The sequence below is a fragment of the Marmota monax genome, unplaced genomic scaffold (genome assembly GCF_021218885.2).
Source record: "Marmota monax isolate L192 unplaced genomic scaffold, Marmota_monax_Labrador192_F-V1.1 WCK01_AAM20220418_F8-fsc00011, whole genome shotgun sequence".
NCBI lineage: Eukaryota > Metazoa > Chordata > Mammalia > Rodentia > Sciuridae > Marmota > Marmota monax.
In genome coordinates, this window is record NW_026693082.1 from 9,667,708 (window position 1) to 9,686,433 (window position 18,726).

The 18,726-nt window shown below is 35.7% G+C and overlaps 1 protein-coding gene across 7 annotated transcripts in view; it reads left to right on the forward strand.

The window, feature by feature from the left end:
- Positions 1-725: 725 nt before the first annotated feature.
- Nbea (neurobeachin) overlaps positions 726-18,726 on the forward strand; it is a 651,894-nt gene continuing 633,893 nt past the window's right edge. For all 7 annotated transcript variants that reach the window (XM_058582531.1, XM_058582532.1, XM_058582533.1 and 4 more), the window contains exon 1: positions 726-1,028. In XM_058582531.1, the coding sequence (XP_058438514.1) occupies positions 741-1,028 (288 nt within the window). In that variant the 5' untranslated portion in view covers positions 726-740. The remainder of the gene's footprint in view (positions 1,029-18,726) is intronic.

Here is an 18,726-nt window from a genome sequence, read left to right on the forward strand (position 1 = left end):
AAGGAAGCCACCCGCCCCGCCTCTGCCGGCTGGCCCCAGTGTCTGGCAGCCGTCCCCATGCACCTGCTCACCTGTCTATCCGTTCTGGGAGGTTGGGGGAGGGATGAGGGGTGTCGGGGTGGGGGGGTGGGAGGAGAAGGAGGGCAGGGCAAAAGAGGGGGTGCAGCCAGGGCTCCGCCCCCGGAGGCTCCGCGCAGGCGCAGTGGCCGCTACCGCAGGCAGGGGGCGGCAACATGGCGGAGTGAGCGGCGGCGTCGGGGCTTCACAACAACGGTGGCGCTCGTAGCAGCGGCAGCAGCAGCGTCAATAACGTCGGCCACAGCCTGAGCTTCAGCACCGGCCAGCGCCGAGATCAGCTGCTGGCGCCCCAGGGCTGTTTGGAGCGGCGGCAGCATCTCCGCGGGGGGCGGGCCGGGCCGGACGGACCGGGAGGGGGAGAGAGAGCAGGCAGCGGCGGCGGCAGCGGCACAGCTGCTGGGCGGGCACTGCCGCTCACCGGGCAGCGGTTTTAGCGGCGCCGCCACCACCGGGAATCAGGTTGAGAATCCCTCACCGCCTCCGCTGGGGAGGGCGCCGGAGCGGGCCGGGCTGAAGCACGGGCGGGGAGCGGGCCCGGCGCCGCGGCGCTGGTGGATGCTGGGGCTCCGAGGCGACGGCCGGGGGGCGGGGGCCGAGGCAGGTATAACGGTACCGGCGGAGGCAGCGCCGCTTCTCTGCTCTTCTCCCCAGGAGGGGGCCCAATGGCGAGCGAGAAGCCGGGCCCGGGCCCGGGGCTCGAGCCCCAGCCCGTGGGGCTCATCGCCGTCGGGGCCGGAGGCGGCGGGGGCAGCGGCGGTGGCGGCCTCGCGGGCAGCGGGATGGGGGAGCTGAGAGGGGCGTCCGGCTCCGGCTCGGTGGTGCTCCCCGCGGGGATGATTAACCCCTCGGTGCCGATCCGCAACATCCGGATGAAATTCGCAGTGTTGATTGGACTCATACAGGTCGGAGAGGTCAGCAACAGGGACATCGTGGAGACGGTGCTCAACCTGGTAAGGGAAAATGCTGCTCTCGCTCTGCTCCCCAGCCCCCATAGCCTCGCTCCCCAGCGTCTCTGGCCCCCACCCCCCACCCCAGGTCATACACGCAGCGCGTCCCTGGGAGCAAAGCTCGTTCAGCCGGTATTGCCCAGCGGGTGACCTGCCTGCGTGCTGCCAAAGCCACGCCACCTCCCTCCTCTCTTTTGGTCCTCTCCTGCCACCTGAGCGCAGTGCCCAACTTAACACCGCTTCTTATCACTTCTCATGACTATGAGTAAAAACCATCCCTTGCTGGGAAGGTTTTGGGTCGACTTTAGAGTTTAGTTAGGGTGTGAGGAGGCCTCTGTTTCTCTGGGGTTCTTTCTCCCTCACTCTAATTGCCCGTGGTGTCGCTCTCTGAGGATGACAGCCTTGCCCCTGGAGCCTAAATTCCCCAGTGCTACTGAAATGTGAGAAGCGCATTAGCTCCAACTTGAGCAGCTGGGGTGTGATGTTTTCGAGGGAGGAGAAAAATGATGCAGTTTTGCATCTGTCTTTAAATATATTCCAAGGCAATGATGTAGTATGTTGTAGCAGTATCCACCCCACCCCCATCTCTTAGGCAGTCTTCCCTTTTTTTGTAACATTGCCCTCAATATGCTGATCTCTTAGTATATTGTGTGTGTGCACATAAGCTTTAAAATGTGAGGGCACCAAATCATACAGGTTGGTTTCTATGGTTGCCTTTAGGAGCGTGGCATGTGGATAAAGACTAAAGGAAAGATGTTAACGCAGGTTTTGGTTTCTTTCATGATAAGAAAGAGTTACTGCAGAACTGTGTATGACTTAATGTTTTGCGCTATGTACAGAAGAGGCTAAGAAGCCTTCAAGATGACAGAGGAAGAAAGAGAAAGATATAAGGAGAGGAGAATCATAAATAGAGCATAATTAAGAGTTCATTTTCAGTGCTTTGTAAATGCAGTTTTTGCTGCAGCAAAGCTTTTAAAATAGTTTACCCTGCAATATCTAGTCTTTGACATACTGTAAGGTTGGGTTTTGGCAGGCAAGGTGTAAATCAGAAGCAATCAGTTGAATGTTGTATTTGGTGTGGAGTCACAGGAACACAAAAATATGCTTGCCAGGGGATTCTATAACAGCCATGCACTATGATTTTTCGGCCAAGCAGTTATTTTTATTTGATGTACTGGAAAACTGAAAGAAAGCTGCAGCTATGGCAGTGGTGCCCTGAGACATGGATTAGATAACGTCTGTGGTTTATGAACCTGTTAAATTCACAGAAAAGTTGAAGCTGTTTTTTTTTTCTTTTTGCTAGTGTATGAAGTCAAAGATAGGCAATTATCTGTCTTTGTTTCATTTATTGCTGTTTAAATAGAAATCATCTTTCCACTTTTGTGTACCCTTCAGATAAATCACCATAAAAAGTCAGTGTAAGTTTGGGAGAATGTCCTCCCATTGATATAACCAGTTCTTTTCAAAATAACTAATTGGTTTTCTTGGGATTTTCAGTTTAAATAAGTGCAAATAGGGGGTCAGTACTTTTTTTTTCTTTTTAAAAGAGATGAAGTTTCAAAAATATGGTAGTATGTTAGCTGGTTATCTGTTTATTTAAAGAAACATTTTAAGTCCCCCCCCCCCCAGTTTTTGTCTAACCAATATTTTTACTTTAGATGATGTGATAATAGTATTTGTATTCTTACTTAGTACATTTTAATCTGATAAGAGGCAGTAGAGCTTTCATAAACTGGACACTGATTTGAATGTGTAACCAGTTGGGACTCTGCAGCAGTAGCCATGCATGCTAGATCTGCTAGATCCGTATTTAACAGATGGGGTTCTTTAGATACATAGTAGACTATGAAAAGAAGTGAAATATTTCTCTTGAGGTAAAAAGAAATTTAACTCTTCAGTGCAATAACAATCTATGAATTATGTAAACATTATTTTAGAGATTAAGTTATCATTAAACCTAGAGTCCTTAGAAATATGGTAATACTGAAATGATATATTCCCCAATCCACTTAAGACCTGTAACTCATTGATTTTTGGAATAACAAAAGTTAGGTTTAAATTTTCTTTGTATATTTAAAGAATGCAATAACTTTTAAATGGAAACTTTTGGGACAAAGATTAAATAACAAAAGGAGTTCATTATTATTGTTAATTATATTGATTATAGAATATGAATTAGTCATGTGAAGTATAATATTTCTTGAATGGTAGGTTTAGAAATTTATTGTTCCAAAACATTGTTGTAAATGTCATGTGAAAATTTAAGCTGACTCTTAAAAAAAAACTTGGAAATCAGGGACATTTAAAAAATAATTATCAAAACTTAACTATTTATTTCATAAGTAATACAGTTGATAAAATTTATTTAGGGTACTAAGTGGCTTGTTAATGATTGGAAGTCCCTATTTATGAAGTGAGTTTCAAAAATTTTTATTCTTAATTTAAATGTTAAAGAAAATTACACTGCTCTTTGTGACAGTAAAGGAATAAAGGAAACTAAACTTCAAAACATTTTTTTTTTTTACTTTAAACAATATTCTTGTCATAGTCACCTTTGTCAAAATATGTTTCTTTTTTCCTATCCATTCTTCCTATATAGTATGAGAAATATGAGAGTACAACTGTTTATTTTTGGGTAATGTTTTACACTTGCCTTGCCCCCAAGGTTAAAAGTTTTGTAAAGTTTAACTATGTAGTAAAATATAGGACTTAAACACAGTGGTGGTTGGAATTTTTCTGTTTTTGTTTGCCAAAGGTAGATATCCATTTGTTACTACTCAAGTGGATTATGGGAGTTTGGTGAAGAATCACAAATGTAATGAGAAATAAAATGAATGATTTCATTGTAGATACATACATTTTGTATAATGGTAGGATAGTGGACTTAAAACATTAATCTATGTGATGGAGAGTATTAGGAATATGAGCAAATTAGTTTGTAAGTAATGTTACAATAAGAGTACATTGTCAAGGATTTTTCATTGTAGTTTTACCAGTGAAAGAACTAATTATTGACACACTTTGACTTCAGGAGGAATTATTACATGTGGTTTTATAAGAGAGTTAAACTGTATTAAAGAGATTTTTCTTGTTGGTTATTGTAAAGTAGGCACACTACTTAAATCTATTGCTTACTTTGTAAACATACTTGACATATGTTTATATACGGTTTCTCCTTGAAGTAATGCTATGTAAATAGCATGTGTTATCTTTGTTTATAATGTGCAAGTTTGTTTTTATCACAGATTCTAAAATGAATGAGATTTTTAAGAAAAGATTAAATAGAGGACTAATATTTACTTAATGAAAGAATTCACAGTAGGGTATTTTGAATAGTCATCTTATGCAATATAGTTTTATAATTATAGAATTTCATTTAATTCTTTTTTTTTTTAAATTTTTTATTGTGGGTTGTTCAAAACATTACAAATTTTCATTTAATTCTGTAATTATGGAATTTAACCATAGACTTGTAGTTTTTTCATGAATTACTGAATTATTGAGATTTTCATGAATTTTTAGATTTTTTTCATGAATTACTGTGGGTATATCATTATGTATTTATTTGTAGAAATGGTATTTCCTTTAATATTATTTTTGGCATTTAAAGTGTCATGCTGTTTACTATATTGAAAGCATAACAAGATGCTTTGATTTTGTGGCCTATTAAGTTCCTTTACTCTTGGCATCTGGATCATGGTATTTTATCAAAAGGGAAATTTTAAGTTATGTTTTGTACTTGATGTGACAGTAACTCTTCTTCCTTAGAGTGGTTTCATTTGTACCTTGATACTCAGAATCATTTTATTTTGATGATATTTAGAATTTCACAAAAAGGTATGTTTTGCATTTGAATTTATTTTAAAAATATATAGTTGAATTTTAGGTAGACTCATGGCAGTCCTTGATAATTATGAAACCACATTTATTTATATTAAAAGAATTTCCTGCATTTTAATTTGCTTTTCATATTAACTTTTACATTTATTCTTGCTATTGAGTATGGAAAATTAAATACATAAGTATTGGAAGTTTAAATATAAAAAGTCTGGAGATTTTTCACAGAAATATTAACTTAATCATATGATGACACTGAAGCAGAAAATATTCTAAAGCCCGTTTGTGATTAAATTATATTAATGTTAAGTAAATATTGTCAGATTTTGGTATAGACTATGCTAATAATTAAAAGTAGTTCAAGGTTCTCTCTTCTTTTGCTATATTTTCCCAAGTGGTATAAAAAAATTCACAGCGTCTAGCAGACCCAGCCCCATTTTGTATACTAGTATAGATGTATTATATTCAATCATCTGCATTTTTACTGTTTACTTAAAATATTTTTATGCATCAGTCCCAAATGTTTTTCATTTTATGCCTGCAATTCTGATACTTCATGCAGTATCAGTCTTCTCTTTTGTATTACACATCACTCTCTATTATTACAGTTATTTTTGTTCCTTTCTCATTCTAGCCTGTGAATTCCATGAGGGCAAAAGCTGATCTTTTATATATTTTTTGTATTTCTGACCCTTGAGTAAGTAAGTTCAATGCATTTTGAGTATGCAGGGCAGTAGTAATTAGGACCAGTTTTTGAAAATTGTGTTCAAGAGTAGGGTCTGTGATCTGGATTCTAAAATAAATTAGACTTATGTAAATTTAATGTATTATTTAGCCCCCAAACTAAGTATGTGTTGAATATGTATGTGTTATCTGATATACATATCTATGTAGGTATTACTTCATATGTAAATATTATTTTTAATTGACATCTGTGAATAAGTAAAATTTTGATAAAAACTTTTTATTAAACTCATACATATGATAAAATAGATGCATGTAACAAAAAGCATGTTATTAAAATATTTATAATATATTGACTAGAAATTAAAACAAACAAAACAAAAAAAAATCATTGTCAGCTTGTTATATTACCAGAGCATTAACATCTCTTGTTTTTGTCAGTCTAGCCTACATTCTCCTTTTTTGTAATGGTACCTCATCTCCTGTTCTTAATTCAGCTGTGTGAGGTGGGTTGACTCTACTTTCAGTGGTGACCAAAATCAGTGATTGGTTTAGGGATTAACATTTAACCAAAGGTGCCCCAGAGTCAATCCAGGACTTGTGCTGGAACTCCACCTGTTGGGGATACTGAACAACATCCAGACTCAGTCTGTGGTTGTAGTGCCTGCCTTAGAATTTGGGCAAGGACTGGGGATATAACTCAGTTGGTAGAGTGCTTGCCTTGCATGGACAAGGCCCTGGGTTCCATCCTCTGCACTAAAATAAATAAATAAATAAATAAATAAATAAATAAATAAATAAAAAATTATTGTGCCGGGCATGGTGGCACACCCCTGTAATCCCAGTGGCTCCAGAGGCTGAGGCAGGAGGATGGTAAGTTCGAAGCCAGCTTTAGCAAAAACGAGGTAACTCAGTGAGATCCTGTCTTTAAATAAAATATGAAATAGGACTGGTGATGTGGATCAGTGGCTGAGTGTCCCCCTGAGTTCAGTCCCCAGTACACACACACATTTATGTATTTATGTGTGTGTGTGTGTGTGTGTGTAATTGTTGTTAGCTAGTTTTAAATTATTTGAAGTTGGGTTGTTGTGACTTGTAAATGGAAAGAATCGCCACTAGCATAGAGTTAGTATCTAGAAATTAGACACTATAAGAAACAGCTTAAATGCTGAAATGGAGTCCAAGGTATTGAGAACTTTGCTATTCCCTCAGAGTTCATTTTCAGAAATATAGAGCAACTTTTTAAAATGTCAGCTACGTTATATTTGCTCATGGAACTACCACTTGGGATGGAATTTTAGTAATGGTGAAATCTTTGATAGTGTCTTATAGAAGAGAACAATTAACTTTTGGTTCAAGCTGGCATGCCTGAAAGCAGAGTAAGGAAAATGTAGTCTTTCAAGTAAGAGAGGCCCTTTCTGCCTATAGCTGCCTATCCAAATAGAAGACAATCAATATATCAAGAGGCTTGTAGGATGGCTAGTGTGGTGGCTTACTTCTGTAATGCCTGTGACTCCCGAGGCTGAGGCAGGAGGATAGCAAGTTCAAAGCCACTCTCAGCAGCTTAGCGAGGGCTTAAGCAACTTAGTGAGACCCTGTCTCTAAATAAAAATATAAAAAAGGGCCTGGGGATGTTGCTCAGTGGTCAGGCACCTAGGTTCAATCTCTGGAACCCCCCCCCCAAAAAAAAAAAAAAAAAAAAAGAAAGATTTGCAGGTTGGAAAATCCATTTTTTTAAACCCCCTGTCAAGGAGGAAATATTTAAATTTGGTAAAGTTCTGTTTTATAAGCTTCTCCTAAGCACCTCTCTCTCTCAGTCCCCAGATCAAAGTAACAATCTAATTGTAAAGAGCTCTAAACTAGGGACCACGTGATATGCTAGTTTGCCTCCTCAACCAGCTTCTTGTTTCACATTGCTTCAAAGAAGATCATCGAGCTGAGATTTAAAAGTACTGGGAGAGGCCTGTTGCTGAGAGACTGAAACTTATAAGTTGAAACCCAAATTGATATACTGTATTTCAACAAGAACTCTTGTTTCTGTTGCTAATTCAACTCACTGAAGTAGATTCAGCAAAAGCTTACTAAGGTTTTAGGGAAGCTGTACTTCCAGAAGAAACTTCAAACCTGGTAAAGAGAATTCTGACTTCTTGAGGCTTCATTAAGAGAAAGTATGCTGTTAAAACACTGTAGCCTCTGAAAATGAAATTTGTGGCCATGGAGGATAATGCAAAAGTGAGCTCATCTTTAGTAGGATTGAATGCTTCCAGAATTGGCTTACCATATAACTCCATTTACCAGAATTAGTGCTTTGAATTAGTGACCATAGTTTGATTTACCTTCTCCACTCTTCTAAGTGGGAGTGATTATTATTGTCATAATTTGTGTTTTTCTCTTATCACTGTATGTTAGTTTTAAGAGGGATAGTTAAATTTATTTTCTTGCTATATATTAGTATGAAGTACCACCAAGGAGAATGTACATTTGTATGTGATTAAGAATTATGTTCATAATACAGAAATTTCAAACTTGTAGCTGGTTACAATAACTTGACATTGTAATTTTCCCCCCCATCCCATGGTGAAATGGTGAGTACTATTTTCTGTTGTGGCTAAGATGGTAACATTATTAAATATGAGTATTTAAAAATTATATATATGGAACAAAATGGATGTATGAGTTGAGTGGCATCCCAGGGTTAGATGTTTCAGATATTAATTGTTAGACTTTCTAGCATTCATTCTTTCTGCTGTTAACAATTCTAGTTTTTCTGAGACATGTCTGAGGGGTCATTCCTTCTCTATTCATTTGTATACTTTGAGACTTTCCTTGGTCAGACACAGAAATTTACCCTTTGCTCATCAGTAACAGATAATGGTTATAAAATTTAGCTATACTTTTTAGACAGCTTGATAACTTATTTCATTCTTCTGGAGAAAGAAAAAGGTGCTTTCACTGGGGTTGTTACAAAATGTTAGTATGTAAGTCAAGAGTTGACTGGCAGTCTGCCATGATGGAGGCAGCATCTGCTTGAGAGGCACCTAGAACCAAGGGACGGATTGTTGAGGGCATCTTTGGAACCCCTCCAGTCTATCTTCAGACTGAATTCCTATTTTATTTAAGCCAGTTTGAATCCTGTTCCTATTCATTGTACCTTAAAGATTTCTAATACTCTAACTCAAAAATTACAAAAAAACCCATAGATATTTAGTGTATAGGACACATCATAAAAAATTAACTTGTCAAAGGACTTCTTTCTTTCAAGAAAGAAGAAACATATGTATGTATGTATATATGTGTGTGTGTATCTCTCTCTCTCTCTCTCTCTCTCTCTCTCTCTATATATATATATATATATATATATATATATGGTTAATTTTAGATATTTACCTTCACTAAATAAGAACATAAGATAATAGCATGAAAAAGAAGTGATTAAAAGGAAATAATCATCGTTACATTGTTAGGTGAGGAATGCTAAAATAATCATAAATGCTGTTGTTGGGCATGTAAAATGTTAGTTATTCTGTTCAGCAGTTTAGCAGAATGTATCAAGAACTTTGAAGAAGTCCTCTCACTAATCTTTAGTTCTTGAGGCTAAGGAAAAATTACCTGTGGATAGGTATGAGAGTTAAATGTAGTTTTGTGATGAAAATAACTGACAACAACTTATATGTTCAACAAGAGTGAAAAGTTAAATAAATTGTTTTGCATCGTGTTACAGAATAGAATACAGCCATTAAAATTTCTGTGCCTCAGTTATCCTACTTATAAAATGGAGACATCTATCTTGTGAGTTGATGCTACAGATTGAATGAATAGGTGTGAAGTACTTAGTATATAGCTAACTTTATTTAGTACTTACTATTGTTATTTTTATTCTTAGTCCTGAGAATCATCTAATCATCGAAAAAATTAATAATCTAACTAAATTATGAGGTGTCCGGTGTTAGTTTAGAGTATCTGAGCCTGGTGAACCTGTTAGGGAGTGCATCTCAGATACTCACCTGTCATGATTTTCTGGGAAGCATAGAAGATCTGTTCTGAATCCCTTATAGTCTTTAGCAGTGCCTATGGTAGTTTTCGTTATTTCCTTCTTTGGGTGAGGAGTGTGGAAAACTAGGAAAGGGATAGGTGTAAGGTAACAAGAGTTCCTTTGCCTGGAATCTGCTGCATCTCCTCCTTCCCTGACGTGGGTGAATCTCACATATAGATGTATTAGGACCTGAATGGTGATTCTAAGCAAATAATTCCTCCATCTGGGAGTATTTGCTTAAATATTTAGAAGACTACTTGGGTAACAACCCTGAGGGCAAGTTAGAAGATCAAACACTATTTCATAATCAGTTTGTGTTAGAAAATAATATTAGACTATATGTTTTTTTTCAGCAGTTTATTCACATTTTTTCCTTCTGCTTATTTTAATATGTACCACGTGTAAGTTAGATGAGAGCTACGGTAAAAACTTTTACAATGACTGAAATCTTACTAGAAAATAATGTTAGACTATATTTTAATGGCTGTTAAGTATTTACCATGCACTTCTGAAATTGAGCTGCATATCTAATCACAGAATAACCCCATTTTATAGATACCATTCCTTCATTACAGCTGGATTCAGAAACTAAGGCTGGCTATAGGGAATGTGAGGAAGTAGACAAGACTGTGCAGGTACTGACTAGCAGAACTGTGACTCATAACTTTCAGTTTTCAAAGCTAGGGTTCTTTCCCATTATTAAATAAAATATAGTTACTTAGATACTATCCTAAATGCAGTGTTGTGTGAAGAGATGACATTGGAAAGGGAGGAACCAGCCAGCCTCAGTGAGTTGATTCTGTAGTTGGGAGTGTTTCCTGTGTAGGACTTAGGACAAGCTGTTCAGATGAAATAAAAATGAATGCATGACAGTTGGATGGATTTGTACAGAAGTGACCGAGCAAGAACTATACTGTGAGCTTTTGAGATTTGGGGAAATAATTGACTATACAATATTATACATGGTAACTGGCTTTGAAATTTATACAATTTAGTGAGGAAAATGTTGAATCAGAATATATATTCTGATTATATTACAATATTAAATAAATGATATAGCATTTAGGATATGATAACATTACACAAATTAATATTTTAACTTATGCATTAATGCATTACATAAAATAGATTTGGGTGATTTTCTTGTTCTATGGTAGAGGTAATTTTGTGAAACATCACATATATATGTGCTTGAATAAAACAAACAATAGGAGGTCTGGGTAATATAATTTCCAATAGTTGTGATTTCTCTCAGTTTATTAAATTAGAGCAAATATTAATTAGTATAAAATTTTATGGGAGTATAAGTGTTTAGATATATCTCCCTTTAGTAAATACTTACATCTACTGAGAGAAATAACCTGCAGTTGATTTAAAGGTGAGATTAAAGGTGAGATATAAGTAACTCTACTGTTACTTAAGATTTTTTCAAATCTGGAAGAGAATTGGCATTTATATATTGGGCTTGGATTTATCTTTTATGTTTTGAATACCCTCTGCCAACTCCTTTGAAGTAAATGGGTATTTGCTTTAAGTATGGTTGAGGTTAAGGGGCTTGTCTAATGTGCAATGCTGTTTAGTTGTGGAGGAGACACTCAGAGTCAGATCTTCCATTTCTATATGTGTTGCTATTTAAAATATACCATTATATTGGGCTGGGGATGTGGCTCAAGCAGTAGCGCGATCGCCTGGCATGTGTGGGGCACTGGGTTCGATCCTCAGCACCATATAAAAATAAAAAAATAAAGATGTCGTGTCCACCAAAACCTTAAAAAAATATATTAAAAAATCCCCCCCCCCTAAAAAATATATACAATTATAGAGGCTGGGGTTATAGCTCAGTGGTAGAGTACTTGACTCAACACCACATAAAAATAAATAAAAAAATTAAGATATTGTGTCCAATTTAAAAAAATAAGTCTTCAAAAAATAAGTAAAACATACCATTACTTTTGATGATGGTGCTGATGTAGTGTAATAGCAACTTTGAGTCATTAAATTCTTATGTTAGGCACTGTGTTAAGCATATGACATACATCATCTCATTCAAGCATCCTCTTTTTTTTTGCAAATATTCTTTTTTCTTTGTTATTTTTAGTTATACATGACAATAGAATCTACTTTGATTTATTTATACAAACATGGATTGTCTTATTCTAATTAGGAACCCATTCTTGTGGGTGTACATGATGTTGAGATTCACTGTGGTGTATTCATATGTGTATTCGTATGTGTACACAGGAAAGTTATGTCAGATTCATTCCACTGTCTTTCCTATTCCTATCATTTAAGCCTCTTGACCTGTGATATAAAATCTTCAGTGAACAATAAAATCATTGTCTTTCCAAGGTAACTGAAGTGTGCTATCTTAAAAGAGAAGTGTTTTCATTTCTAAACATATACATATTTTGTTAAAAATGTTATAGAAATATTTAACTTTCTTAAAAAATGTTATAGAAATATTTAACTTAATTTGTACTAATTCTTTATAACTTGATCACCCTTTTATAATTCTTGAATTTAAGTATTCAAGAGTTATTTAGGAGTTAATGCAAAACTGTTTATTTTGTTGTAGTGTATTGAGTGTTACCTGCTAAATAATTACTACACTTCTTCAGTTATAATCTTTGATCTTTTGTCTAAAAAGTTCCTGTTCATTTCGAGACCTAGATCTTAACCTCAATTTAAGAGAATCTTCCCTAATATTCCCCTCCAAATTGTTCCTCCTTTCCTTTGCTTTCCCATACATTTTGTACATCTTAATTGTTTATTTTTCACATTACCCCAGAGACACTGAATCTATTGAGGATAAGAATATTATTTTATTCACCTTGTTATCATGAGTACTTAATATAGTACCTGGCATTTTGTGGTGCTTAGTGAACTTTTTCCTGTGTATATTTTTCACCTTTGATGGAGTAAGTTTGTTTTGGTCATATCTTGCTTGGGTTCAGATCTTTTTTTTTCCAGGTTATGTTGATTTTTCTAATTTCTGTTTGCTGCTTACTTTAGCATTTCAGTTTGTTATTTGGGGGTAGAGGAATGATAGAGATATATAGGTGTATGTATGCATGGTTCATGTTTAGAAGAAAGTTTTCTAAATATTTGAAATGGGTAAGGAGTCATGATGTCCCCCAGATCTGGTGAATAGTCCTACTCTTATTATTTGCATGGGTGAGGAAATTAAAAACGAGACAGGCTAAGATTCTACAGTTTTTCACAGACTAGAAATTAATATCTAGATTTCCTGACCCAACTCATTCCAGTGTCCTTTTTTTTTTTTTTTTTTTTTTGGTGACTATAGTTCTACTTTGCTTCATCTTACTTGGGGTTCTGATTAATTATAATTTTAATATAGAAACAAGCTTTTTTTTACTTGAGCAATATCAGAATACTAGAGTGATAGATAAATAATTTACCGAATAACCTTGTATTCTTTTGCCATAGACAAGACTCTCCCTGGCTATTTAAAAAGAATTTTGTAATCCTTGCCTTCAAATAACTTAAAGTTCAGCATAGGAAATAGAAGAATAAAGTAGTATAAAGTAATATTGCAGAGATATTAACAAAATGCTTTGGGGACATTCATGTTGTAGGGATTAACTTTGGAGGAATCTGGGAAGGCTTTATTGAGTAGAGACTTGTGAACTAGGTCTTAAAGGACAAGTTCCTATTCTTTAGGATAAAAAGGATAGGAATAGATCAACTTTTCGTGACTTAGATAGCTTGATTAAGGGCACAGGGTAATGAGAGATTTTCCATAGTTATTTCCTATAATACTAACTATAAATTGTAGTAAATGAGAACTTTATTTTTTCTTGCAGAAACCATATATATATATATTTATTGTAGTTGTATCCTTTGGTTTTAAATAATCACTTTTTAGTTTCTGCTTTAGTCTTCTCAAGCTTGTTCAGGTGATGTGGTAAGATTTATTAGGATCCAATTCACTAAATTATTTCAAAAGCTCTATTTGTGTAAGATATCTCATTTTGCAGTCTCAAGACTTCTGACATATTGGCTTAAACCAACAGATTTTATGTGTATAAATAAGAGGTTTACTATAAGAAATTGACTCACACAGTATGGGTATTAGGAATTCCCAAGATTGGTAGTTTGGTGCGCAGGAAACTGGGGTGTACTGATGGTGAAGATTTGCTGCACGTTTAAAAGCCTGAGAACCAAGAGAGCCACTGGTATGAATTCTGACATCAAAGTTGGTAGGCACAAACTCAATAAGTGCTGCAGGAAGAAAAAGACTAATATCCCAACTGAAAATAATTAGGTAACAGAAGTTAGCTTTTAACTTGTGGAAAGATCAGCTTTTTTTGTTGCATTTAGGTTTCAACTAATTGGATGAGACCTGCCTACATTAGGGAGGGTGGTCTACTTTACTCATTCCACTGATCAATATGTTAATCTCATCCCAAAGCACCCTCATCAACATACTCAGAATAACGGTTAGCAAAATGTCTGGACACCTGATGACCCAGTAAAGTTGACACATAAAATTAAACATCATAAAGGGTACATATTTTCCCATAAACTCTCCTTTCCTTTGGGGGAATGCTGTTGAAAGATATATTTTGTTATACTATTGCAGAAAAATTATATACTTTACATATTTTTAAAATTAAATATTTATTTTTTGTAGTTGTAGTTGGACACAATAACTTCATTTTATTTATTTATTTATTTTTGTGAGGTGGTGAAGATCGAACCTAGGGCCTTGCACGTGCAAGGCGAGTGCTCTACTGCTGAGCCAACCCCAGCCCCCATACTTGTACATGTTTTAAACATCTAGTAAGTATTAACTGAATGAAGTATAAAAATACAGGAATCACACACTGGCAAAGAATAAGGTGATTATTATTTTGAGAATATCAAAATTCAGAAGAGAAGATTAATATGAGTAGCCTACCCTCTTGCAGTCACCATTCTATTTTCTGTCTCAGTGAATTTTACTACTTTAAAGTATCTCCTGTCAGTGGAATCATAAAATATTTGTTCTTCTGTGTCTGGCTTGTTTCACTTAGTATATAATGTCTTCAGTCCAAACCAGCCTCTCCTAGCAATACATGTGAGCTTTCTGAGCCTGTATTTGTGTATATTACATTTGTAAATTCATTATCTACTGGGCCAGGCTCAGTGTGTGGGTAGGTCCAAAAAGAAAAAACAATATCTAAACCAAAATACCACACAGTTCAATAAGCAAGAGTAATGTCTTTTAGAATCAGGTTCTTTCCTTCTTTTTCTTTTGTTTTTTATTGATTTATTTTTTAATTGGTGCATTATAGTTACACATAAAAATGGAATTCATTGTGCTATGTTTGTACATGCACATGACATCTTTTGGTTAATTTTATTCTGCTCTTCCTCCCCTTTCCTATTCCTCCTCATCATGAGGATCTCCCTCCCCATTTTAATACCTTATTTCTCTCTAACTTCCAGATATAAGAGAAAATATTTGACTCCTGATTTTCTGCATCTGGCCTAGTTCATTCAACATGATGGTCTCTAGTTCCATCCATTTGCCAGCAAATGAACATAATTTTATTCTTCTTGATGGCTGAGTAAAACTCAATTGTTTGTACATACTATATTTTCTTTATCCTGTTATGTACTGAGGGACACCAAAGCTGGTTTCATAACTTGACTGTTGTGAATTATACTCCTGTAAACATTGGTATGCATGTATCACTATAGTGTTCTGATTTTAATTCTTTTGAATAAATACCAATGAATGGGATAGCTGGTGATATTGGTTTTATTTTCTAGTCTTTAGAGGACTCTCCATACTGCTTTTCATAGTGGTTGTACTAATGTGCATGCCTACCAACAATGTATAAGTGTACCTATTCCCCCAAACCTTCAGCATTTGTTATTATTTATATTTTTGATGATTGCTATTTGAAGTGAAGTGATACGAAATCTCAGTGTTTTTTTTGTGTGTGTGTTTTTTTTTTTGATACTGAGGATGGAACACTCAATCATTGAGCCCTACCCCCAGCCCTACTTTATATTTTATTTAGAGATAGGGTCTCACTGAGTTGCTTAGTGCCTCGCTTCTGCTGAGGCTGGCTTTGAACTCACCATCCTCCTGCCTCAGCCTCTTGAGCCACTGGGATTATAGGCATGCACCATTGCGCCTGGCGTCAGTGTAGTTTTGATTTGCATTTCCCTCACTGCTAAAGATGTTGAACATTTTTTTCATATATTTTTTGGCCATTTGCATTTCTTCTTTGGGGAAATGTCTGTTTAGTTCATGTGTCCATTTATTGAAGGTGTCATTTTGTGTGTGTGTGTGTGTGTGTGTGTTAAGTTTTTTAACTTCAGTGTATATTCTGGTTATTAATATCCTGTCAGAAAAGTAACATGGCAAAGATTGTCTCCCATTTTTTAGACCTCTCTTCATACTCTTTATTTATTTCTTTTCCTTGGGGAAGTTTAATTTGATACTATTCCACTTATTGAATCTTTGTTTTATTTCTTGAGCTTTAAGGAGTTTAATTAAGGAATTCAGTGCCTGCGTCAATATGTTGGCGTATTTACCCTATGTTTTCTTCTAGAATATGCAGTGTTCCTGGCCTAATTCCTAGGTCTTTCATTCACTTTAAGTTGATTTTTTGGAGAGAGAGAGAGATAGGGATCTAAACATGGATATCCAATTTTCCCAGCATCATTAGTTAAAAATGCTACCTTTTCTCCAGTGTATGTTTTTGGCACTTGAATCCAGGATCAGATGACTGGATCTATGTGGGTTTTTTTTTTGTGTGTGTGTGTGTGTCTTTATTCCATTGGTCGTGTCTGTTTTTATGCTAATACCATGATGTTTTCATAACTATAGCTTTGTAGAATAATTTGAGATCAGGTATTGTGATGCTACCAGCATTAAACATTATATGGAATAAAAAGATATGTGTCTATAGTAATATTTCCATAAGTCTTTGTTTTTTTTTCCCCTTTCCCATTTGTTTTGTTCCCGGAGTGTAGCTGTTCTTGATTTTCTTGAAGCTTTTCTGTAAAACTTCCCATCCAGGGCTGGGATTGTGGCTCAGTGGTAGAGCGCTCGCCTAGCACGGGCGGGACCCGGGTTCCATCCTCTGCACCACATAAAAATAAAGGCATTGTGTTGTGTCCATCTACACTTAAAAAATAAATATTTTTTTTTAAAAAACAAACTTCCCATCCAGCCTTAACCTTCTATATTCCTTGTACTTCTCTTCCTTTGTACTTCTCTTCTTCTTTCTCTCTATAATACAAAATCTAAAATAATTAGTCTGGCAAGACCATTTCAAAAAGTGGGAGAGGTAAAGAGACTCAGGAGGACAAGCTATAATTCTTTTGAGTAGCTACAGGGGAAAGAAAGACCAAAAACACTCACACATTAATTATTTTTGTCTTGTCGCTTAAAAAACTGTGGATGATAATAGCTAATGTTGAAGATAATTAGACCCAGTGATTCAGTTCCTTATTGAATATTGACCCCCCCCCCTTTCATCTACAGTGAAACACCAGTAATTCCTTTTTTAACTAAGGAGCTGTTAATATCTTTCATTAAATAAACTGTTTTAAAATTTAAAAAAAGAACAAGAAAAAGCAAAAACTTCTATTTAATATTTATCTTCCTTCTTACTTGTCTAGTTGCAAGTTTTTAGGGAGCATGGTCCATATCTACTTGAATGCATTTTATATAACAAGGTGATCATTTTAGTTCTAGTCCTTTACTTATGTATTTTTAAGAAGTAATAAATACAAAGAGATACAGTTTATCTCTTTTTGTTATACTATTGCAGTGTATCCCTACCCATTTACCAGTGACAGCTATCTGTATGCACCTTTTGAGTCTATTTATAGCTTTATTTGTCTCATTATGGGTCCATCTTTAATATGTTTGCTTGTTTTTATGTTTGTCTATAACTGTCCTATCCAGTGTGACAGTCTCTATAGCTTGTGGCTGTTGAACACTTGTGATGCAGACATTAAGAGTTGAAATATGCTTTTGGTATAAAATATACACCAAATTTCAGTGGCTTAGTTTATAACACAAAGTGAAATATCTCATCAACAATTTTTATATTGATTACATGTCAAAATAGTAATTTTTTGGGATATATTGCCTCTAGTTATTTTATTACCAGTAAAATATGTTTATTAAAATTAATTTTACCTGTTTTCTATTTCTTTTAGACTATATTGATTTATAGCTAATTTAGTTATAGGTCTCGTATTATGGAGGCTTTGGGAAGCAAATACATATTTTGTGTGGTTTTATAAACTTATCATGCAGTTACTTAACCTTTTATCTTTGGAGTAAAAAAGACTTGCTTTGGCTTGAAATGAAATTAGAGGATGTTCATCAGCAAGAAGGGAATGATAGACTGAAGTCTTGTGATTGATAAGGGGAATTGACAATGGGAAGATACTCCTGATGCCTAGTAAAGTGATGGGATTGTTACATGATAAGCATTCCATAAATATTAAAAAAAGTACATCAGGATTTGAGGAGATAGTCATGAGAGGGTATGTGGCCCCTTGAGCAGCATTACAGTTGAAATGTACAGGTGTTAAGTTTGGACCTTGAGGAGATTGGAGGTAATTTTGGTATTTTTCAGCACCTGTCCTTCGGCTGCATGTGAGTGTAGGATCTAGAACTTTAGGCATTTGTAATAAATGAATAAGAGAATCGGTGGGGGAAAGGATAAAAGTAAGTAAATTGAGGGTGTAGGAAATTATTTTTAATTTGTTTTCATAAAATCAGAATTCTAAAAATTGTCCACATTTTATCAAATTAGAATTAATAGATTGTTAAAACCTAGAAGGAAATTCAAGCTGTTCTAATACAGTTCAGTGGTCTATCAGAATCATTATGAATTAAGAATTTTTCCCTAACTGGTTTGGTAAAATGATTGTTTTGTCAACTTCCTCTGTGAAGAAATTCTGTCCCTTTATCACCTCTTAAAGGAATGATTTTTCTTTTTTTCAAATCATAGTTTTTCATTTACTTACTTTAAGAAATTGAAAATATATTATATATTAGAAGCCAGGGCAAATAATTTTATATGTAATAATGCAGCAACTAATTATAAAGTCATGTATTTACTTGTTCTGATTTGTAGGAGTTGAGATTTAACTACTGATTTTTGC